Below are 23,815 nucleotides of genomic sequence, written 5' to 3'. Positions count from 1 at the left end.
AGCCCGCTGTCCGCGCTGCCGCTATGGGTGTCGCCGCGCCCGGCGCCCGCGGCTGCCCGCCCGCCCCGTCGGGGCCCGGCCGCTGAGCGCCCCCCGCCCCCCCGGGGCCGCGGAGCTGCCCGCCGCCCCGCCGCCCGCCCCGCCGGGGCCCGGCCGCCGCCCGCCCGCCGGCGATGGGGATGCTCGCGGTGAGTCGCTCGCTGCGCCTCCGCGCTGGGGTGCTGCGCAGGGGCGGCGGGGGAGGGGGCGAGCCGCACGCCGCGGCGCGGAGCCACCAAGTGCTGGGGGGCACCGCGGGGCTCCCCCCTGCGCGCCGCGATCGCTGTCACCGCCCGCAGCCGGCGGGGAGACCCGCGGGCGGCCGCGCTGCCGGCGCCGCGGAGGCAGCGGCGGGCGCCCGCGCGGAGCGGAGTCGCCTCCCGAGAGCCCCGCGCGGGAGCGGCGCCCGCGCGGGAGCGGCGCCCGCGGGACCGGCCGCTCCCCGGCGCCGCGGCACCTGCCGCAGCCGCCCGCGCCGGCGGAGCCCCGCGCAGGGGCCGCTCACCGTGTCCGCGCTGTCGCCCCCCCCGCCCAGGTGCCCGCCCGCCCGTGTCCCGGCCCCCGCGGGAGCGCGGCGCAGCTCCCGCCGCCCTGAGCCGCGGCGCCGCCGAGCCGGACATGCCGTGAGTAGCGCGCACCGCGGGCGCGGGCGTCGAGCGCACGGTGCCGGGGATCCCCGCGCCCCGCTCCCGCCGCGGGGGCGCCGGGGAAGAGGCAGCAGCGGCCCGCGCGGCGCTTTGCACGGCGGCTCCCGCCGCGCTCCGGGGCGCGCAGGTTGCACCGGCAGCAGAGCAGCGAGGGCACCGCACGCACCTCCCGCAGAATAGACCGCGGCGTGGCCCGGCCCCTCTAATACTTCTTGCATGTGTTTGGCTTTTACCCACTTACACGATCATTTAATTTCCCCTTTTTTTCTTTTTTTTTGGGCCTGCTCCCGCTGTGCCTCCGCCCGTAACGGGCCCGGGGGGGCGGCAGAGGCGCGCTGCGGCCTTGGATCGCGGCGCCTCCCCCCGCACACCCCGCGCTGGACGAGGCTTCACCGCCGTCCCGCGGAGCGGCCGCTGCGCGGGCGCGGTGCTGCCGCGCGCCCCTGCCCGCGCAGGCGTCGCGCGCCCCCTGGCGGCGGCGCGGGGCGGGGCCTTCCCCCACCCGCCGCCCGCCCCGGCGGGGCCCCGCGCAGCCAATCGCGGCCGCAGGCCCGGCGCCAAGGCGCCGCGGGGGGACGCGGGCGCCGCTCTGATTGGCCGCGCCGCCGCTCACGGGCGGGTCACGTGGCCTGGCGGGGGGGAGGGGCGGGGCCGCAGAGCCGCTGCGCGCCGCGGCGGGGCGGGCGGGGCGAGGCGCGCGGGAGGGGGCGGGACCCGGGAGGGCCGCGCCTATGGGCGCGGCGCGGGGCCTTGCTGGACGTGGCGGCGGGCCAATGGGGCGGGGCCGGGCGCGGCGCGGCGGCGGCGCGGCGCGGCGCGGCGCAGTGCGCGGGGCGCAGCGGCGCGGGGCGCAGCGCAGCGGGGCCGCGGCCGCCGCCTCCGTCGCTGCGTGGGGCGGTCGCTCACCCGCGCCCTCCCTTTGTGCTTGTCTCTCCCTGCCGCCATGCCGCGCCGCGCCGCGCCCGCTCCGCTGTGGCCCGGCGGCCTCCGCCCGCGCCGCTGAAGCAGCAGCAGCAGCAGCAGCAGCAGGAGGAGGAGGAGGAGGAAGCAGCGAGGAGCCGGAGGGGGCGGCCCGCCCGCCGCCCCATGCCGCGGCCCCGTCCCGCCGCCCGCCCGCCGCCGCCCTGCATGGACGGGCATGGGGAGAGCAGCGCCGTCCCGCGCCGCCGGGGCTGAGCCGCCGCCGCGCCGCCGCCCGCCCGCCGCCCTCGGCCTGCTCGCCGCCCTGGGGCTGCTGCTGCGCGCAGGTACGCGCGGCGCCGCGGGAAGCGGCGCCTACCGCCGGTGGCCGCGGGCTGGGGCGTCTGCGCTCGGCGCGGTGCCTCCGCGCCCCCCCGCCAGGCCCGCTGCGAGCGGGGGAAGAGGTGTCGCCGAAGCTGCGAGGGAGGCGGAGCGGCGGGTTTGTCGCGCTGTTTGGTAGCTCGCCTTGCCCACCTAGCCTAATTTTCCTGCGATTAAAACGTTATTGCGAGTCATACCCTAAAGCGTAGTGAAAGTTTTTGCTGCTCTGAAAGTCAGACCCTGAACCGACTTGGCCTGTTTCTGTTTGCTTGCTATACTCTTTGGTTTGTGATCGTGTAAATGCAGGTTTTCATGCCTCTCTCTCCCCCCCCCTTCCCTTTTTTCTTTTTCCTTTTGCAAAGCTGCGTAACACTTGTGCAAAGATCAAGTGAGAAACTTACTGCTCAGTGAGATGCTTCATGGTTGCGCTTGGCCATGGATTAGAGGCTTTTTCCCTTCTGCCCTGTGTTGTGTTGGGACTTTTGACAGGAGATGCCACTATAAATTTGTGTATTGGATATTCTGGGTCTGTCATGCGAGTTGGTATACGGGCAGCTCAGCTAGGGGGTAAGCAAAGAAATTGCTAATATCGTCTCATCACTAGGTGAATTGCAGAAAACAGCTACATTGAAAAGTTAAAAGTTCTGCATTACTATTCAGGCCCTTTTCCCTCCCTGCATCTCTGAAGTTTAGGAATGTTGGAATTAGGCTGTGAAGACCAAACTGAGGCCAACGCTGTTTCGCTTTGAGGACAGGAAAGAAGTGAGAGACGGTGTAGAGGGAGACAACAGAATATCTGTAAAATGCATTGTGTTTTCCTTTTCTCTCTGTTCACACTTTCCTAAATATTCTTTTTTGTTCGTCTTTATTTTATGACCATTTGAAATCATAAATGAACGTATGCACAGCTGAATTTTACAGGTCATAAAAATAACAAATAAGCAGAGCATGTCTTCAGTGCATAGTTCTTGGTGCTGGACAAGTATTGCATGAAGTCTTGCACGCAGTCTGTGCAGTTCCTTGTGCTGTAATGGCCGTGTTTGGCTGGGAGGAAACCTGATTTATCGTTTGACTGATGTCCTCCTCATTTTAACCCCTGTGCAGTATGTGCATCTGCATTTCCGTTAGTGCAGTGTTCAGCCCTGTTTGTTTTCTTTCTGCCCCGGTGTGTTGCTCTGTGTAAAAGCTGCCCTTAGGAGCCTGGCGTGAGCTGCTGCAAGAAGCTGGAAGGATTTCAGGTCGTGACAGTGAAGGCTGTGAAAGGAAGGGCTGTAAAAATGCCAGTTTCCTTCCTGGGATGGTAGTAGGTTTTCTTTGCGGAAATCAGGTGACCAGATAAGGTGCAACTGGCTTGTTCGTGTAAACTGAACTGTGTACCTGTTAGTTGAGTCTCATGAGTACTTCAGGTTTGAGTTGCGAGAAGTGCTTTTCACCCCTTGTCTCGTTATTTTCTGTAGGCTGTAAGAGGTGCTATTGCAGTGTTCGGATTCCCTAGCTGGCAACCTGAGCTTCAAGCAGCTGTGGGTTTTCTTGCTTTGTAATCACAGAAAGCAAGCAGTGAAGCTTAACCTATAGCAGTGCCGTGGAAGCAAAGCAACTGGGTTTATGGCCTGCTTCCCTCTCCCCCCCTCCCTTTTTTTCCTGCTTTCTTGAAGAAGAGCTTTGATCCTTACTATATTCTGTTTCTTTCTGTCTAAACCTGTATCACTCGCCTTCTTTTTCACATCCTTCTCAGGAACAGGATTCTGTTTAAAAGTTCAGTAACTTGTCATGTAAAGCCCTGAAAGACTAAATAGAGACTTGCTTCCTAAGTGATTAACTTCAGCATAGAATTGCATCATCATCTTGATATCATCTGGAAGAGAAATACTGGGCTCATACTTGGCAGGAGTTAATGCTCTTAATCCATTACTTGCTATTGTCTAGATGGAAGTTAAGTCATGCTTGGGTCATCTCAGCCTTTTAGAGAGACAGTCTGTATTGCTATCTTCCACCTTCCCCTGCCAAATGCCACTCTCTCAGCCCCATTTTCTCCACTATAGAGCGTTTCCCCAACAGGTAAGCCCTCTAAGTTGTCCTTAAGTTGTTTCTTGTAGTACTTGTGGGCAAGGGGGGGGGTATTTGGATTGCAGTCCAAGAGGTTTGCTTGATTTCTTTCTGTCTTCTGTTTTGTACGTAGGTGACTGCCAGCTGCAAACACATTGTCGAATCCAGAAGTGCACCACAGACTTTGTGTCCTTAACTTCACATCTAAACCCTGCTCTTGATGGCTTTGATTTGGAGTTCTGCAAGGCCCTGCGGGCGTACTCTGCCTGCACCTACCGCAACTCCAAAGTATGCCGGGGAAACCTCGTCTACCATTCTGCGGTGCTCGGGATCAGCGACCTCATGAGCCAGAGAAACTGCTCCAAGGATGGACCCACATCCTCCACCAACCCCGAGGTGACCCACGATCCCTGCCACTACAGTGGGCATGCAGGAACCAGAGACCACCAGGGAGGAGAGCAGACTTCTCCTCCTACTTACCTATTTTGTGGCTTGTTTGGTGATCCTCATCTGAGAACTTTTAAGGATCACTTCCAGACATGCAAAGTGGAAGGGGCCTGGCCTCTCATAGACAATAACTACTTATCAGTGCAAGTGACAAATGTGCCTGTGGTCCCAGGATCCAGTGCTACTGCTACAAATAAGGTATGGATTGCTCTTAAACACTGTGTGTGTGTACAGAGGTGGAAGGCCAAGACAGTAGAGTAAGCCACTTAACCCTTACGAGTTAAGGGGTGAATGTTTTAGGCAGTAGTTTGAGAAAGTAAAATTGCTGGGCTTCTGTTTTGTGTAATTGCTTCTTTGCTGATTTCCTTAGAAACAAAACCCATCAAAACAGCTCTTCCTTCTGTCCCTAACCCATCCTGAAATATTGCTACAAAACACTTAAGGAAACTAAACTGATGCCTTAAAGCAAGCATCAGCTTGCAGCATCTCTGACTGCCCCTGCACTAAGCGGAAATCCCAGGGTAGGAACAAGGAAAGAGAGGATCCTTGCTTTCCATTAATTCTCTAAATTGTACAGCCATAACAGTAGAAAGCAAAAAAAAACACGGACAGAGTGGCCCGACAGATTAGCTAGGCATTGAGGGTTCAGCACAGAGACAAAAAGGAGAATTGCAAAAAATTGAGAGGAGATAGCCCCCCAAAAAGAGAGGAGGAGGAAGACAGTGATGCTACATGGCTGTTGGAGGGTCATAGTGCCCTGGCTCTACAACGGAAGCAGCCTGAAGATCCTGCTGACAGTATATGTCCCTCTACAGACAGGCAAGACTTGAGATTGCTCTATTCCCAACCACTTCAAGTGGCTACAGAAGAAATATGTGCTCTAGTATTAATAGCATATGCCCTTTCTTTAAGAAAAGTACTTAGCTCTTTATGCCAAAGGCAGATAGCAGGCCTCCTCATAGGAAGAAAATGAGGAGGTAGGGCTGGGCCTGGCTGAAATGCCCTTATGTTTACACCAGAAGCCAGGGGAGAAAAATACTTCTAACGTTTTCACGCACCTTTTTATCATAAAATGAAGTAACTCGAACATATGTGTGAATCTGTTGCTGTCCCTCTTCCATGTTTTTTTACATGAAGTGGCCAGTTATAGCAGTGTACATAACTGTTGTAGGATCAACCTGTGTTGGGGTGTGCTGCAGTGTCCCCAGACCATCAGCACTGGAAACTTCTCTCTTGCTATACGTGAGAACAGGCTTGAGCCTACACATCTGCCATGGAGATAACTGTGCTACTGCATGTACTAGTAATGAGAATCAGCCTTGCTATTTGTTATGTGTATTCTTGCTGAATACTGAGATGTTGTCTAAGGTTGATGCTTGTATGCGTGAGAGAACACTTTTTGCTTGGGTAATAAATCAAGATATTTCGATTTACAGGAGGCCGAATGTTGGGTTGATATATCAGTGAAACCCAAAATCTCCTTGTGTTACTTGTGCTTGTGCCAAACACAGTGCCCAAATGAGCTTGGAGGGAGTATGAAATGAGGGAATGAGGCTATCCTAAATAAGCTTTGCAAAAGAGATTTGAGTCTCTTGAGAAATCTGTTCCAGTGACTTTTCTTTTTTTTTTTTTTTTTTCTCTCAAGGCTCTAAAATAAGGAATACAAGAGAAAGTTAAGTTGCATAATCTCAAAAAGTTGTTATCCTCGGTTTTGCTGAAGTCTTACGGAGTAGTCTTTGTTTCCTTGTTTCTGGTGGTACTGGAGAAAAAAGTGTGGAGAGTCATCTTGTGCACAAATTGCATGGGTGGCAAGGGTGTGATGGTAGTAGTAAATAGGTGCTTATCTTTTAACTGGCCATATTCTAAAAATGATTGACTACAGTTGCATGTTATGCAGGAGCAGGTATTTTCAAACAGATAACCAAGAGGATTTGAGGAGGTAAATGTCTGTGCGTAGTGGAGGGAAAAAATATGTTTTTAAGGGAGTACCTTTTGCCTTTATTTCTAACTCTGTTTCTAATCCCCGTGCATCTGAGGGTTTTTTGTTTGTTTTCTCTCTTCTCTTGATTGGCATTCTGGAAAAAGCAGCAATACATTTTTCACTTTTGCAATGCTGGTATTGGATTTTACGTCCCTGCAGTTGCACAAGTATAGTTAAGGGTGCAAAAGCAATTAAATGAAATAACACATAAGCTTTAAGATACTAGAAATCTCTAGCACCAGTATCTGTTAAATGCGTACAGTGCTTGTTTTCTTTCTTGGCAGGTAATCAAACTTTTGTTGTACACCTTTTTGTGGGAAAATGAAGGTTGTGTTTTGCATGCATAAGTAACTTTTCAAGATAAGTTTTAATATCTCTAATGCATCCTTTTGATTTCTTTATGGAGCAGGCTGCTATAAAAGATACGGAAAAAGCCTATTAAACTACACTGCTACTGCTGGATTGATTCATGTATTTTTTTATTTATTTTTTTTCCAAACAAGTGTTTCATCTTGGTTGTGATGTGCTGCTGGATTTGCTTATATTATTTTGGGCATAGGGTAGCTTAAGATACAGCTTAAAGAGACAACAAAAAAATAGTTACTGATTCTATCATTCTGTGATTCTATGAATTTTGGTGGTTCAGTGGTTTTCTTTATCTAGGCAGTATTTTTTCCTAACTTCTGCAAGTAAGCTATTTACCTTCTCAGTAAGAAAACTTTTCAGAACCTTATGCATCATCAGTCTTGCTGTTTTTTTATTGCAAATGTTTGAGATAGATGTTTAATTTTAACAGGAAATAATAACAAAGGTTTATGTTGAATGTGAGTTGGGGAGAAGCCAAAGCAGTATCAGATTGCTAACTATCCTGCTTAGTCCTCTCTAAAGTGGACCTAATAAAAGCAATGACCAAAATTGTGGAAGCTTTCATTTATTTTGAATGCCATTTTTTTTTAGAGGAAGTGATTTAAGGAGTTGTAGGAACAGAATATTGAATCTATATCCCACATGCAGTGATCCAACTTCTTCTGACTTCTGAAATAGCTGTTTCAAGAGGCGTATCATCACTTAGCCTTGTAGGTGGTTATTAGCTTCAAATTTATCATACCTTATGGTGTTCAGAGTGGCTTTTAAGGGAATCAGCAATGAAGGGAGCGTTCTGTGTAAAATAGAATTGTTTTCTCACTCCAAAACCCATGTGACTTGAATAATCCCAGCAGTGTGAGGGCTATCCAGCAAGTTTGTAAAGAACAAGAGAATGCCAGGAGGAGGTTTTTAACAAGAATATGAAGAATAAAGATGTAGTTTTCTGCCTTCATTACGCGTCTGGCAGGAAAGAACAGAAAGCAGGAAAACTCTTCCTTTAATTCCTTAATTGGAAAGGTATGTCCTCCTGTGGGAGATGTGTATTCATTCACAAAATGCTCTTGGCAATTTGTTTATAGGTGTTTTGCATATTTGTGATGCCGATAGTAAGGACATCTGTTTCTGCAGAGTGAACAAAGCTATTGTATATTCTGTGGTCTAGTTGAAACTTGCAACTCCACTTTCTTCTGAGCTTGTTTGATCTGTTTATGCCCCTTAGCATAGGATCCCAGGGCCTTTCAGATGGAAAATGAAGGATCACCAAGTAGCTGGGAAGCAGATTTTCAATATAAGCTTTGTGCAGGTCACTGACTTTTTTTTTTTTAATCTGATTTCTGCAACTATGGAAGTAGAGTTTCCCAATCTTTTGGGGAGCTCCTGAGGATAAATAGCTATTTCAGTGGGCTGTGGTGTGAGTAGCTAGGAAGGATATCATGTAATGCCTTAAATAAAACAGAAAAAAAAATCTTATCATGGGTTTTTATTTGGAGGGGAACAAAATCTTTGTTGTCTTCGACCAGTGTGACAGATGTTCTGGATATCTCTAGCAGAGTTAGCTGTGAGTAGCAAGTGAGACAGAGGTGCCTGCACTTCCCTATGGAGATTTGGCCTTCTTGTTTGCAGTGATCGGAAATGGACAAGGAGCTTTTCCTTTCCAGATGTTTTGTAGCAGATAGCTTGAGGGTGAGACAAGGAGAACAGATGTAGGGAGGGCGGAGGGAAAAACAAACAGGCAGTGGAAAATCCAGAGCTTTTAGTGTAGCAGGTTTACTGGGCATAAAGCTTTGAATCTGGGAATAGACTGCATTAGCAGTGTAATGAAACATTGGGTAAGTGTTCTTTTTCCCAGAGTCAAAACACTTAGGTATCTCTCTTGCAGTCTGGTTTCTATTTTTGCAAGAGGAAATCATTGGACTGAACACCCTGTACTTATTCTCCTTTAAATAATTAATATTAAAACAGTTGTCTTCCAGTTCAGTTGTGCTTCTGAGTGGGAGCAGCAGATCACTGACCACGTGTGATTAATTTTCTCATCCTTAGAGGCTTCCTGCCCGAGATAAAGATGATCTTTAGCTTATTTCTCAGAGGAGGGGCATACTACCTTTTTGCTGAAGGACTTCAGTCAAAAGCTGCATTGTTCATGAGGTGGAGTGGATAACACATCTCATTAACTTACAAAGCAATGTTTTATTTTTCTTACTGAAGAACAAGGAAGATTGCAAGCAGAAGGAGAGAATGAAGGACCTGGGGTCCTTCAGCCTGTGTAAGGTAGTGCTGTGTTTGGGCATACAGCTGGGCACAAAGTGGTTCAGCAGGTAGCTGTGAACAGTGTGAGAACATAGGTGCCAGAGCACTTTCTGTGGATCTGGGATGTTTCTAAAAGGCTCAGGCTTTCTCGTGCCTTCAAGACAGGCTATCAAAAGCTACCCAGCTGAGCCTAAACAAGATGACCTGTGGGTGACTCTGCAAACAGCTGGTTGCTGAATCTCCCTTGTGAGCAGCATTAGTGACTCCGTGTTAGAGGAGACTCAAAACTCTTCTCATGGTTAAACATGAAAGGTTTTGTCTTAGGATCTCTTCAGTATATTTCAACTTTAAAATCTACCTCTGTTGATGTATTTTATCTATTATATGTTTGGGTTTTTTTTCCCCTCATCATTTGTCATCTTGAAAAGATGAGGGTGGGAGAAATAATATGCTTTTTAAAGAACCCAGAGTGGTCAGGGACCAACTGGTACCTAAAACTTAATTGAAAGTTGTTAATTGTCTTTTGGTCATGGCCAACTGATGGCTAGTTCATAGCATGCTGAAAACAAGTAGGCTTTCTATTAGGAGTGAAACCAGGTGATACAGAAGCTCTGGAGAAGCTCTGGTTGGAAGATAGGAGGTAATGTAGTCTTGAGGCCAGCTTCTTGGGCAGAGGCTGAAGCAGAAGAAACTGTCTACCAGAAGCTCTGTTTTCTCTGCTAGTGGGGTTTCTGTGTATTGGGCAGAAAATGCAAATAAGTTCTCTTTTGGTTTTTGTGTTTGTTCTTGGAACTCAGAGTTACCTAAAATTAAGGTCTGCATTTCTCCCAGATGTGACCTCTCAGGTCTTTGGCCTCCACTATGTGTTTTTTGCTTTTAACACTTTCACAGTGATCTCCTCCTCCATAAAGAAAGCTCGTTTAATTCTGTTATAGGCAAGTTTAGAATGTGCAGAGCCGTCCTTGGTCACACCAGTGTGCTGCATTGGTTTGGTCGGACTCATAAGAACAGCAGGACACACAGCAAAAATACCACAGTTTTCCTGGGCACAGGCAATTTACTGACTTTGGTGATTTGCCAACTTCATCAATATAAAGATAAACAATCCTGTTTCCTGGTGTTCAGGACAGCGTGGCCTTGCCAGAGGTTGTTTTCTAGGACAAACTATAGCAGTTTGTCAGGTGCTGAACTGTTTTTCTTTCTCTGTTTCTGGGACTGCTGGAGAGCTGTTGCTGAAGTTTGATGTCTTGAACCCTTTGTTCAGGGAGCAGGAGAGGAGGAGAGATCATGCACACATATATCTCAGCAGTATCTGTCTTCATAGCTCTGGGGTTTCTTAGAGGCAGAAGGAAGGCGAATAAAGTGGTGGATAGAGATGGCAGGTTTTTCTTGGACGTGGAGATACGAGGTAAATGTTAATGCTGTGCACTTAAACAGGCTGTGTTTGCTTGTTACTATATATGCTTTACAAATTCACGGCAGAAGGGAAGAGCCCTTCTCCTTGAATCAGGAAAATAAAAGATGGAATATTTTAGCTACTCTTCTCATTGATTAAAGGACATTTAACTATGATCAAGTTCTGGGTAGTTTTGAAACTAATCAATAGCAAATGCTAGATGTTTCTAGAGTTATTTATAAACAATGACCTTTTTGTTCAATCACATCTGAGAAATCCTTTTCCTGAGTGATGTTGGGTTTCTTTTTGGAAGTCTTCTCATGCTGAACTCTCTCTCTCTCTTTTTTTTTTCTTTTTTTTTTTCCCCAGATTGACTTCCTTTTTACTTCTGTTCTGCATGGGATCCCCATGCCTTCCTTTCCCATTTTCTTCCTGACATAATATGGTATCATGTCAGGGTGAAAGGTGGGATGCTTCTGTAAGTGACCAGTGGGCAGAAGAGCGGTTGGTGTATTAACTTCTGTAATGCACCCAACAACTCTTTTCTGAGAACTTGGCCCCAGCAACATCACTGAGGCAGTCTCCTCTGAATTCTTTTTCCTCCAAACAGTTTTTTCCCTGCACCCCTTCCAGCATGCCTGAAAGGAGCAAAATGTCTTCCAGGCAAATGCCTCTAGTTTGCGTTCTTGAGCTGTATCTACTTTACCAAGTAGTGAGCCGCAAAAGAGTGGATGCGTGCAGTGAAACAGTTTGTGCTGAGAATTACGTATTTGCGTATAGGTATTTCAGGGGAAGAGGTCCTACTTTGGATGAGCTGTAGTGCTATCGGATGACTTGAGCGGTCATTAGCATTTGGAGCACATCTTTTGGTTTTGCTTCATACAAAAAGATTTGCTATGAGTATAAAAAGGAACTACTGTGTGTTCAGCCTTTAAGTGAGGCTGAATGAATCCACATTTTCAAACTAGTCCTTATGTTTTTCCTTTATTAAATCTCTAGTTCCACCCTTCAGCATTGCATTATTATTTAAGTGGTGTCCTCTGGATAGTACTTGTTTTTTAAGATAAACTTTTTACATGCTTTGCACCTGTTGCAGGTCTCTGGAAAGGGAAGGTATGAACATTTCAGTTAGAGATTGGGAGGTCATTTAATACCTTGTACTTTCAGCTTTCCTGTATGTATATATGAACTTAAAAGCTTTTTGATAGACTTTTAGAAATTCAGTACATGCTCTACAATTGTCTACCTATGGATGTTTTTAATAGCTGTTTCTCACAGATTACTGAAGTCATTCGCCTGGCCAGGCCCAGGCATCTTTGAAGACCAGTGGTCTAATATCATAGCTTTTTACTGCTTTTTCTTCAGTGCTTGATGAAATCGTTACTAATCCATTGGGAATATGTTTCTCTTCAAACACAATCCTTCCTCATCTTTTCCCATAGACTGAAATGACATGTAATGAAAGCATCTGAATGCTTTCTTCTGATGCCAGTATGGCATGTGCTTTAAACTGCAGACCTATACTGAAGGGAAAATATAAGCAGCAAAGCTTTTTTTCTGCTGCATCAGAGTGTCTTCTCGACAACCTGCGTGTCCCGCTGTACCTTGCTCAGATGTCTAAGGGTGTCACTAGATAGGTCCATGATGGGATCTCCTCTGTTTCCATGCTGCTCTGTCTGAGCCACAGAAATTCTCAGTGGCAAAATCTCATGCCTATAAGAAACATTGTAGGGGCTGTGTTTCGGTGTGCGTATCCACTTTCTGAGTATGTGGTTTACAGTTGTTAAATACTTGCATAAAGTTACGATCAGTGCTCCCTGCCTATCTAACTAGCTTCTCTTGTTATGTCCCTGCATGCTGACGGTAACCTCTCTGAGACAGTTGTGTGGTCTTATATGCTGAGAATAGTAATTGGGAAGGAGGGGGTGGTTCTGTGAGTTTCAGCAACGTCGTGAGTCTTCGGCGGTGTTGAGGTAGGCTCTGCATGAGCACATGGTGATGCAGGCCCCTGTCTGAAAGCACAGCCCAGTCAAAAGAAACGTAGGTGGGCCTGGGGACTATCCCGCAAAAATCAAGAGTGAAACTGGGCAAGATCAAAATCTTTCCAAATCTGATAGAAACTGTCTGTCCTTCTATGTTTTTAAAAAAATAAAAGTCAGGCTTTTCCAGCCTCGTTGCCTGTTCAGTAAGTAGTGCAGCCTTCTTGCGTGTGGTGCCGTCATGTCTCTGTTCTGACGCCTGGCCTGATTCTAGGCAGGCTTTGTCTGAACTCTCTCCTCAGGAATTGAAAATGTTTTGCATTGAAAAATGCACTCCTCGTGCTTAAGAACAGCATATTAAGTCTGTTGGGTCTTGTGGCACTTTTCAGCTATCAGTATTTGAGCATATATTTATACTGATAACAGGAATGTTAATGAAACTACTAAGAAATGTAGTTACCAATAATCTGATTAAAATTTTTGTTTTAAGAATACTATCCCACATGTACTGCAAATGTGGGAAATTCAAGGATACAAAGCTGTAAAATTAATAAGAAAATAGGAAGATAGGCACACCTACTAAATACAGCGTTGTAATTGCATTACAGCGCTCACGTAACGTAGTGTGAGGAGTCAACGTGTTGTGTTTGTTTAAGGCGTGCTAGCCAGGTGCCTTCCAGAGATGTTTGGAGGTCTTCTAGAAACATCGCTTGGGCAGCTCCAGAAGTTAGGCTTTCCATAACGCGGTCCTGGAAAGGCATTGTGCACGTGGTGGCCGTCACGCGGCCTTCATGTTCAGCACGCTCCGGGAGAATGATGTTACCAGCATCCTCCTCTCAGTAGGAATGAAAAAGTGTGGGCCAAAATTAAATATGTATATGCAGATTGAGGGGGGGAAAAAAGGTATCTTTTGGTTTTAGTAATCTTAATGTGATGGAGATTTGTATTACGTAGCCTCAATTCAGCCTTTGGAAAAGGCTTGCTTTGATCCTTCAGTCCTTTCGTCCTCATTGATGAGGCTCGATGGTGATAATTTCAAAAAAGCTCTTCCTTCCTCTGAAGGTTCAAACATTTGGATTTTTTTTCTAGGTGTAGAAAGGGTAACTGTAACTTCTAGTCTGTAAACAGTGACACATGAGCAGCTGTGTGGGGGCGTTTTTACAACCAGCCAGAGCATAGAAAGTGTTGTATGTGTGTGTACATGTATAGCACGTGGTCTTCTTGTTTGGAGTGGCATAAAGCGTTGGATAGTGAGAAAGGTTACCTTGAAAACCTTAAAAAGAGAAAGGTGGGCAGTGAAATCTGCTTTTGGGGGGCAGGTTTAGCTCAGTTGGTTAAAGCATGGTGCTGCTAATGCCAAGGTCATGGGTTCAATCCCCGTACGGGGCTATGCTGAGCGTTGGACTAGATGATCTCCAGAGGTCCCTTCCAACCTTACCATTCGATGAGTCCCTGCCTTTGTAACAAGCTCTTGTAGCAAGCCAGCAAGGGTGTTGGGCTGAGGCAGGAGCAGCCAATGAGAGGAGGACTTCACACATCTCTGGTTTTACTGGTCTGGCTTGTGGATTAGACAGGGGTGGCAGGAGAGAAAATGCAACATCCAAACTGAGTGCTTTGAGCCACAATGTTTAAATATGGGTCTGTGTCCTTAGCAAGCCTTAATGGTCTTTTTTGCTGAGTCTGTGTCGGGAGCATCCTTGCAGGAACATCCTTGCAGCCCTCGCTCCGCGTGCGGCGTTATCGCAAGCCTTGGCCAAGCGAAAGGCTCTGTCCTTCCTCGCTCTCCCTCGCGCTGCGTGCCTTCCCTCTTGCAGATGGAGGTGTGCTGGAGAGCGGCGTCTCGTGGCTGTTCTTATTGCTTCCTCTTAAATCTCGCCAGCTCCCTTGCTTAGCTGTTGCAGCAAGTGGCCGGTTCTGCGTCCCATTAAAACCACGTGTAGTGTTAACTCCGGGCTTGCTCGGGTGCTGAGCAGCCTGAGAGGGCTTCGCCTCCGCCGGCGGGTCGATGGCTGAGCCCTGGCGGAGCAGCACAAGCGTGCCGGGGGAGGCAGGAGCGCTTCGTTGCCCGAGCAGCCCGAGGCGGAGGTCCGTTTCGTCAAAACTGTGTTACGCGAAACGCAAGGCCTGGCTGGGGGAGCGAGGCCCTGGACGATACGCAGAGCGCGCGTCAGCCGAAGCTCGGGTCTGTCTCCTCTCTGGGTTGCTGGCGTTACTTTGCAAAACGTAATGATGTTAGGTGGTCTCTACAGCACGAAAGGCACTGACGTTTTGAGGAAAAATACTTGTACGCTATCTAGATTTTGGGCAAAGACCTTAAAGCTCAAGCTGTGGCCCACAGATATGAGTTTACCAGATTGCTTGACTACAGCTGGTCTCAAAGTAGCTATATAACTGATTAAAGCAAAGAAAAACCGTTGGAAAATTCCAGTCAGACAGCACCAGTGGGAACATACGGAATTAAAATAGCAAGTACTCTGTGTGCATGTGTGCACATGTAAGAGAGAGAGACTGACAGTGTGTCAACTAACCGGGACAAACCAAACATTAAAAACTAATGCAGTACTTCTTAGTGTGTGCCTGCATATTTGGAGGTGTTGTTGGGACAGGAGAAGGGAGGAAGACGTGCTAGAAGGGAAGACTCCTGTCTTTTACAGCTGGTATGGAGAGGTGAGGCTAAGGAGGGTAGAGGTTTTTTTTTTTTTGAATTGTCTGTAACCCAGCTGTTTGCTTAACCTCCAGCTCTTACTTCAAAGCGGAGGGACAAGAAACTGAAGCTGTTATGCAGAAGTGTGCTGGTTAACTGGAATTAAAACATGCGAGGTTGCCATAAATTTCAAGGAAAATGCTAATGTTAATTAAAAATGTTTTCTAACATGTTTTGGAGTACTCTGAATCTTATAGCAATGTGTTTAAATGATAGCCTGTAAATAGATTTGATGTAGTCAGTCAACGGCAAAAATAATGATTAAAATCACTATTTCTAGTGCCAAATATCCTTCAACCTTTTCAAGAATTTACTATTTCCTCCTCTCAGAGATGCTTCTTCCTTTACAGCTTCAATTTCTAATATTTATATTGTCCCTTCAATATACGTTTTATTTTTTCAGAAAGTCACTAGATACCTCAGTTTGCCAAATAGCGTAATTATCTCTTTCAAGTAAGACCAGAGGACCTACTGTTTCTATTGTGGTTTACTCAAGTAAGTGTTAAGCTTTAGAAAGCAAGTCATAATCTTAAAAGAACAGGTAATTGGTTTATGCTCCTGGTCTGTGTTGCAGGTCACTCTTCAAAGGCATGTCTTTGGGTATCTTTGTGTCGGGCTTTGTTTCTCCGTTGGCACGTTCTCTAGCAGCAGTGGACTGGAAGAGTCAAGTCTCCCAGTTCCTTGGACTAAGAGTGCCAAGAGCTGTAACCAGTTACCTGACTAGTTGTATTTCCTGGTGCTGCATCTCATCTTGCTGCCTGTTGTATTATAGCAGTGGATAGATCAGTGCTTTAACAGTACTCTAGTGCAGCTAATCTTGGCAAAATGTCTAAGAAGTGTGAAGCATTCTGACAAGGGTCAGTCATGCAGTCGCTGTCAGAGGCAAGAGGAGAATATTGGGAGTGAGGGAAACGAAATTCTGCAGTTCCTTTCTGTGCTTTCACACAGTCTCGTTCCACAGTTTTGCCGTAGCAGCCAGCTGTGTGGGAATTATTTGGCACATAAACGTCCCTGCGATTGCAGGATGCATTCCTAAGTGTTAAGAAACCATCAGACAGGAGGGAATTGTGATGCTTAATTAAATATACAGCCTTTTCCTTTCCTGACCCTGTTGCAGTTGCCACATGCTAATAGTCTTGCTTTCAGGCCAAGTTAAGAACAAATTTAATAATTGCCATCTGGTAAAATGTTGCTTTCTGAGCATGTTTGCAGACTGTTCTGTGCTTTAGGCATAAGTGGGGACAAGCATCAAGCTCTGCGCTTAGTGGGCAGTCCAGATGATCACAGCTGCAAAATGGAAAAGGGATTGAAATGCGTATTTTTTTTCTGTGCTCACTAACTACTTTTCTTTTTCCTCTCCTTCCAGATAACTATTATCTTTAAATCATACCAAGACTGTACAGATCAGAAAGTATATCAGGCAGTGACTGATGACCTACCTGCAGCCTTTGTGGATGGCACAACAAGCGGAGGTGATGGGAACACCAAGAGCCTGCGAATTGTGGAGAAAATCAGCGGCAAATACGTCGAAATGCATGCCAGGTACATGGGGACTACAGTGTATATACGCCAGCTTGGGCGTTACTTAACACTGGCCATCCGCATGCCTCAAGAGTTAGCTATGGCCTATGAGGAGAGTCAGGACCTGCAGCTGTGTGTGAATGGTTGCCCATCAAGCGAGCGTATTGATGACAGCGGCCACTTGCCACTGCCTGTGATGGGGCAATCGCTCCCCCAGGCCGGCACTGCTCATCCCCGCTCAGTGTACACACTGGAAACTGCCACCACAAAATGCCATGAGAAGATGCTGGTGAAGGACATCTATTTTTACTCATGCGTGTTTGACCTACTCACCACTGGTGATGCTAACTTCACGGCTGCTGCTCACAGTGCCTTGCAGGATGTGGAGGCATTGCACCCCAGAAAAGAGCGCTGGCACATCTTTCCCAGCAACAGAGGTGGTGGCATGAGCAAGGGTGGCGAATTGTTTGTCAGTTTTGGACTTGTGTGCTTGATTCTTGTTGAGTTTTTGTAGGATTTTTTTTGTCTATAACAAAGTTTTGAAATATATATTGTCATAATATATTGAGTAAAGATAAGTATATATGTATATACCATGTATATGAAGGGATGTTTTGTCTTGAGACGCCCACCAGACTGTACATATTCTGTTACTGTTTTCATGTATGTTGGATGTAGTATTCTTTGTATCTATTTGTTTTGCAGTTGGTGAAATGTTTTATAATGTCCCTGCATTGGGACCTGATAGAAAGCACTTTATTTTTTATATATTAAATATTTATGTGTGTATCTGAGTAATTATGTATTATACATATACACATGTACATACAATACCCAGTGCTCCCTCTAAGTATTACTTTGTTTAAAAAATTTTTTTCATCATATTGTTTTTTTTTCCCTACTCTTTCTCTTACTGTAGAGGTTAGCACCTCTCTCTTCCTACAGTCACACTGGTGATTTGTTGCATTCTCTAGTTTAAGCCGGTTAAGAATGGAATCTTATTCTGTCCCTTGAATGCGCCTTCCTTCTTTGGCGGGAACTCAAAAGACCATCTTGTATAACTCTGCTTCTGCTATGCACAGCATTTATGCTGTAGAGACTTGAAATACAAAACCACCTTTATAATCCTGACGTCTTCTAATTCCATAGCATGATTTTCAAATGAAGGAAAGTATGTACACCATCCCTCTGTGAATGCAGTGGAGTGAGACTTACGTAGCCTGTAGAAGCACTGGAGAATTGACTTCTAAAGCTATTTAAATCGTCTAGTTCTTGTAACTTTAGAAAGAGTTAGGTAACTTTCTCATATCCTCTTCAAAATACTTACTTATTGCAGCAGTTCCTACCTGGAAGGTCAGTTAAGTTATTTTGCAGCTTGGACTGGAGAAATCACATGCCTTTGTTTAGATTTTAATGCTATCTATACATTAAAGGGGAAGGTGAGCTGCCAGGCTCTGACATGCTCTTGCTGAGGGACTAGGAGAAGATTGCTTCAGTGGTCTAAAGGTTGGTTCTACCTAGTGCCTTAATGTGCAGCAAGAAATGGGAGCTTTAATACATGCTAAGATAACCTTCCTTCCCCCAGTTCCAAGATGGCCTTATTCCACCCTTAAAAGTGTTCATCTGAGACTGACTGACTGGTCTTTGATGTGTTAGGTCTGCTTTCTGAATGAGACTAAAATTGTACTTGCTTTTGTTAGACCAACTTGAGCTAGTGTTTGCTGTGGTGGAGAGACATGGAGTGTATTTTTACAAAGACTATTTTGGCTGGATTCAGGACCATTGACTGGTAAGGACAGCAGTAGTCTTTTCTCAGAAAACTAATTAATTGCCCATTTGGATGGGTAATTGCATAATATGTTGTTTTGGAAAAACATTAGAAGAAAATAGCCTGAGATGAGTTAATGTTGAAGATAGCATTTTATTCTAGGCTAGATCGTAGGTATCTCTTTAGGCAGCTTGTTCTGTCTGTGCCGTCTGATCGTGCTGTTTCAGGTGAGTTAGACTTGTGGGTTTATGCTCTGTATGGTGATGTGGTTCCTGCTGTTTCACCTGGTGTGGTGAGGAGATTTCCCCCTACTCTTCATGTGGCTGGACTTCCTCATTGGTGTACTGAATTTAAAGGTCTCATGGCTGAAAGCTGGTAGAGATGCCTAGCATTGCAGCACTGATGCACACACTTAATACATAGGCATCAATTACTAGTTAATTATTTCCTCTGTCTGTGGATCCCATGAATATATATATATATAATATGTACTTATATATATGTATACTAGTATTGAATTGTGAGCCCCTCAGATAAGTAATATTTCAGAGATGCAGTACTTCCTCTAAAAAAGTTTTCATTTTCTTGTTCCTGCTGTGGGACTTCTTGAGAAAATGTTATTTGCACATGTTCGTTCTTGAAATCTACCATAGCCAAGAGAGCTTTAGTTAATGCCAAACATGTGGATATTTTGAAGCTAGTGAATGGTCTCTGGGGAGAACTTAAGCTTGGAGGCAACGCTGGTTTTCACAGACACTCCGAATGGCTGTCTTTTAGAAGGCTGCAGATTTTATTTTCATGCTTGGAAACCCCACAATGTGTCAGTCTTTGCAAAACCTTTTAGATGTGGTTCATGAATATACCAGTAAGTATATGTTTGTGTAAAAGAGTGACTGTGCAGTGTGTAAATACTTTAAATTATTACGGTAGAAGAATAAAGTTGCCTGCCCTGCTGAGGAACGTCTGTAACGTGGTGTTAGTGACCCCTGGTGGGGTGCTGAGAAATTGGGGATGGGGGCTGCGCACCGGGTGGGCAATCCATTTATTGCATGGCCCCTATTTATTTTCTAGCCATCACTTGCTGTGTAGGAATGTGCTGAATACGATCACCATACTTCCTTGCAGATGCTTGCTTCCCTCCTCTAAACTAGCTGTGTAGTGAAATTTATGGTCAGCAGCTGCAAAGCAGGCCTCTTTCTTTATCGAGGAGACAGCGTGTGGGAAAGCAGCGGCCGGAAGCGTCCACTCCAGATCCCACTTGTACGCTCTTCCTTGCAGTGTTTGCAGAGATATTTAGAAGAGCTTAGACACAGCAGTCTGATTTTGCTGTGACTATCTTGAAAAAGGTTATGAAAATCCTGTTTTCAGGTTAGTGGGTAACTCTCAAACCGGAAGGACCTTGGGAGAGAAAATTAATTGCTGTAAAAATGAAGAGGAAATTGAGGGATTGAAAGAATAAATGGTACAGAAGAGTCTATAAATAGACTACAGAAGTTCATATAACAAAATGATCTGTTAAGCATGCATGGGAACTTTAGTATTTGAGCTGCAAGGCTAATCACATGGTATGAAGGTAAAATGAAAATGCCAGTGCTTAAAACAGGTTATATCGCACATGTACCAAGAAAGACAGACCTAATAGATACAATTTTGAATGTCTTGCTTTTTATCTACAGCTAGAATTAGGGGTGGAACAATCTGAGTGAGTGAGTGAGCAGTTGGTGCAGCGCTGAAACACTGTGGGGAAGCAAATGGCTGCAGGAAGCTAAAGGGAGCTTTCAATGATGTATGTTTAATGTGTACAGGAGGAGACATTCATTTCTGTAAGAGTTTATTTTCAGATGTGTTGATTTACCACTGCAAGCTCCGTGGAAGGCAATATAGCATGATCATTGGTGTTTTGATGCAACAACTACTAAATTATTGCTGAAGATACCTGTTGTTGGCCTTGGTCAGTCAGTGCCTTGGATGTTACTGGCTTATTCAAAAGATTATTTTAAGTCTCTTCTGTAGCATTTCTAACCAGAGTATCCTCTAACCCTGTATTAATATAGCCTGTTTGTTAAAAGCGGCTGAGGATAAGTCTCTGTGTTTATAGCTGTGGAGACGAATGACGTCCCCAGGATACAGGCAGCATGTCACTGCGCCGTGCAAAGAGCCTGGCACTCGGGCCTTCATCTTCGATGCATGTGCAGCGCCTCAGTCCTGGAAATAGTGCACGCAACGGACTGTCAAACCAATGTTGCTTTTCTCTCTCTGTCGCACTCCACTTTGGAAAAACTCGTCTGGTAGAAGGAGCTGTATAGAGCAAATGGAGCGGGGGGGAAAGGCAGCGGGGCACTACCTGAAGGTGAGGAAAAGCAGGGGCTGAACGCAACCTGCTGCTGTGCAGTGGGGTTAATTTAGGGACCTTCAATATGCAAGCACAGCAGTGCATCTTGTTTCAAACAGCTGCTATCTTGCAAGCAAATAAGTCCCCGACCATTTATGTTTGCATACATAAAAATTATGGATACTGTGCATTTGTTTCCTGGTTTTTGAGGCTATGGGAGTGGCTACTTACTTATTACACTCCTACATTAAGCAGTTTTGCAAGCTCAGTAACACCTAATGACTGCTTCATTAGGGCACACATTTAGAAAAGTCTCATTGTGGCTTGTGGGTTTCCTCTCTTTTGTCACACCTGTAGTAGCGTTTCAAATCTTGTGCTCATTTTGTTCATGTAAGTACTGCTGGGGTGTTGTACACTGAGGTTTTCATGCTTTGGGTTATTTTAATTCCCATCTGTGTCTTTCTTACTGCTAAACAGTATTTCTTTCTCTCTTTCCAAATTCTAGGCATTAAAGAATGCTTCTCTATAATTCCTAGACTTGGCTAGTAATGACTTGATTTTTTTTTTTTTTTAAAAAAAGTTATTCAGTGCTGTTTACAAGATAAACTCTCTGTGTCGTGATGTTAGTTCTCTCCATCTATACTCAAAAGAAGTGAGGGCTGTACGTGTCAATGATGTTCATTAGATTTTATCATTCTTATTAATTAGCTTGTTTTGGAAAGAAACATAGCCACAGAATAAAAACAAGTATGCAGGTAAATTTATTGTAATGCTGATGGAAAATGATTGCATCTGATCTGGTTCAGAATTATTTTAATCTGTCTGTGTTTGTAAATTATACTTCATTGAAATTAAAAGCTGTTGATTAGTAAATCAACTGTGAAAAGTAAGATTGATTACAGGGTCAGATATGTATGGGGTAAGACTCAGAAGTAACAAATAAGTATAAAAACATTGTAATGTGTAGCATATGCAGTGCCAATACTACTTATAGGAATTATTTTCATGAATACTGTAGTTTTAAAGCTTAATTTCTTTATATATACCGTAACAGTAGGAAAGTAACCCCTTAAAAATATGATGTACATACTTTAAGTTGATTTTAGTATGTACTGAAGGCTGAGATTGCAAAGGATTTTATATGCTCCGGTGTGTGAAGTGTTTAAATCCCAAACTGAGATTCATAGTACAGGATCCAGGACTGCAGGATCCCAGTCTCACTCTCCAGTGAGACTCACCACTTAATCCAGTGGTGTCCCCCAAGGAATCTTTAGTTTTGCTGCTGAGCGAAGGAAAGAGAGACTTGAGGGTGATGCCTTCACCCCAGCCAGATTCACAGGTCAGTCGTTCAGCTGCCCGGTCTATTTGCAGGGCACTTTTGGTATTCCACCTGATTACTCCGCATGCCTGGCCCAGAGGAGGGTAAGAATTACGTATAGCGCAGCAGTTTAAGCATTCTGCCCCAGCTTGGGAGAGGCGAGTTAAAATTCCTCCGCTGCCTGAGCAGAGATTTGATTTTCACATCTTGGGGAAGTGCCAAATCCCTAACAACTGGGAGGTATTCTCAAATAAATGCCATTCTGCTTTGTTAGATAGTGATAGCTTTATCTAAATTAGGTCTTAGGTGCCGTGAAAGAAGCTGGAGGCATACTTCAGATTTATTTCATCTATGTTCAGTAAACAAAACATGTAATCCCTCTCTATACTCAGTGGAGTCAGAGGCACTATTTTAGGCTGGGTGAGTTGTCTTCTGGAGGTGCCTAGTGATGACCTTAGAGAGGAAACCCAGGTATCTAACTTTTAGGTAACTAAAGTCAGATGAAGGGAATCTAGGCCCAATGGCTAGATCAAAATTTCCAAGCTAGGCTCCCCCTCAGGGACTACCTGCACTTACTGGAGACCAGCTAGCTGATCCTGGTGCTTCCCATACAGCACCACACGTATCTCCTGCTCAAGCCTGGCTGAGGTGCATCACTTGGCCTTTGAAAGCCCCACAGTGGATGCTTTCAGTGGCTTTCAAACCCAGCCTGCCTCTGAAATCATTGCAGGGGCCTGTAACATCCTCATTATAGATAGCTCAGCACCTGGCTTACAGCTATAGCTGATAAAAATCCTCTAATTTAGCATCCCTTTTGTAAGACTCCCACAGGCCTGTCTTTTCCCAGAAGTACCACCCAGCTCTTCCATACCAGTCTTGGTGGGAGAGCATGAGAATGGGCGTCAAAGATCTCTGCGAGATTTAAACACATTGCTCCTACTTTGTGTAGCCGGGGTAGCAGCTCCTGTCACAGCAGCGGTTTGTCTCTCCAACAGTTGCTCTCTCCATCAGGCTAGCCTTGTAGTGGCAAACCTTTTCGGTAATGAGGACAAGTTAAAGAAGAGTAACACACATCACTGTCTTTGCTGCCCCTGCCAGGCTGTTGGTCCTGACCTTGATGTAAGTGCCAATGAGCTACGAGAGATAGATGGTACCAGAATAAATGATTTTTTTTTCCACATTTAGCAATTGTATAAGACTTTTTATCAATCAATTATAAATTGTATTAAAAGACCATAGATAATTAAATTGTGGCTTGCAAGAATCATGCTTATGAACCTTTTTGGAAAGCCACCATTTTGTAAGTAAGTTTTCTTCTTTGTTTTGTACACATTTATAGTCACAAGTCTCACCTCTTCCTACAAATGACATGGCCTTTGGGTATGATAAAGGGATTAATAAACATTCCAGTTGGGAAACTAGATGCAGCTATGCCTTAGGTGAACAATAATTTCAGGTGCACGTACCTTTATGGCAATCACAGCCTTCTGCCCTTCCACACCTCCTTCCCACTCCCAATCATTTGGTTTCTGCACCACTCTCTGTTCGCATTACAGGGAATCTCACATCTTTGGACAAGGCCAAAGTGTCCCTCAGTGTCCGGACCTCATGGGTTTCTCAGGTTGGTCAAAAGTTTTAGGTAGCATTACTGTAAATCAAATAAAAATAAATGCTTAGTGCCATCCAGCTTTGCTCAGAGAATATTTCTTCTAGAGATTTAAATTGCCCGCAGTAAACTGGCAA

General features: G+C 45.7%; 1 protein-coding gene across 1 annotated transcript; it reads left to right on the top strand.

Moving 5' to 3' along the window:
- Positions 1 to 1,528: 1,528 nt before the first annotated feature.
- Positions 1,529 to 23,320, top strand: RGMB (repulsive guidance molecule BMP co-receptor b). Its single transcript, XM_062599311.1, has 3 exons — positions 1,529 to 1,933; positions 4,147 to 4,658; positions 16,500 to 23,320. The coding sequence occupies exons 1-3, from the start codon at positions 1,825 to 1,827 to the stop codon at positions 17,166 to 17,168; spliced, it is 1,290 nt and encodes a 429-aa protein (XP_062455295.1). The 5' UTR covers positions 1,529 to 1,824; the 3' UTR covers positions 17,169 to 23,320.
- Positions 23,321 to 23,815: the final 495 nt, after the last annotated feature.

The sequence above is a fragment of the Rhea pennata genome, chromosome Z (assembly GCF_028389875.1).
Source record: "Rhea pennata isolate bPtePen1 chromosome Z, bPtePen1.pri, whole genome shotgun sequence".
NCBI classification, from domain to species: Eukaryota; Metazoa; Chordata; class Aves; order Rheiformes; family Rheidae; genus Rhea; species Rhea pennata.
This window is presented reverse-complemented; position numbering and strand designations above follow the sequence as displayed.

Bases quoted from the DNA above. Each gene is read 5' to 3' on its own strand.
- RGMB (XM_062599311.1), top strand. From the start codon at position 1,825: ATGGGGAGAGCAGCGCCGTCCCGCGCCGCCGGGGCTGAGCCGCCGCCG. The intron at 1,934-4,146 runs GTACGCGCGGCG...TTTTGTACGTAG, and splicing joins GGGGCTGCTGCTGCGCGCAG to GTGACTGCCAGCTGCAAACA. The intron at 4,659-16,499 runs GTATGGATTGCT...CTCTCCTTCCAG, and splicing joins GTGCTACTGCTACAAATAAG to ATAACTATTATCTTTAAATC.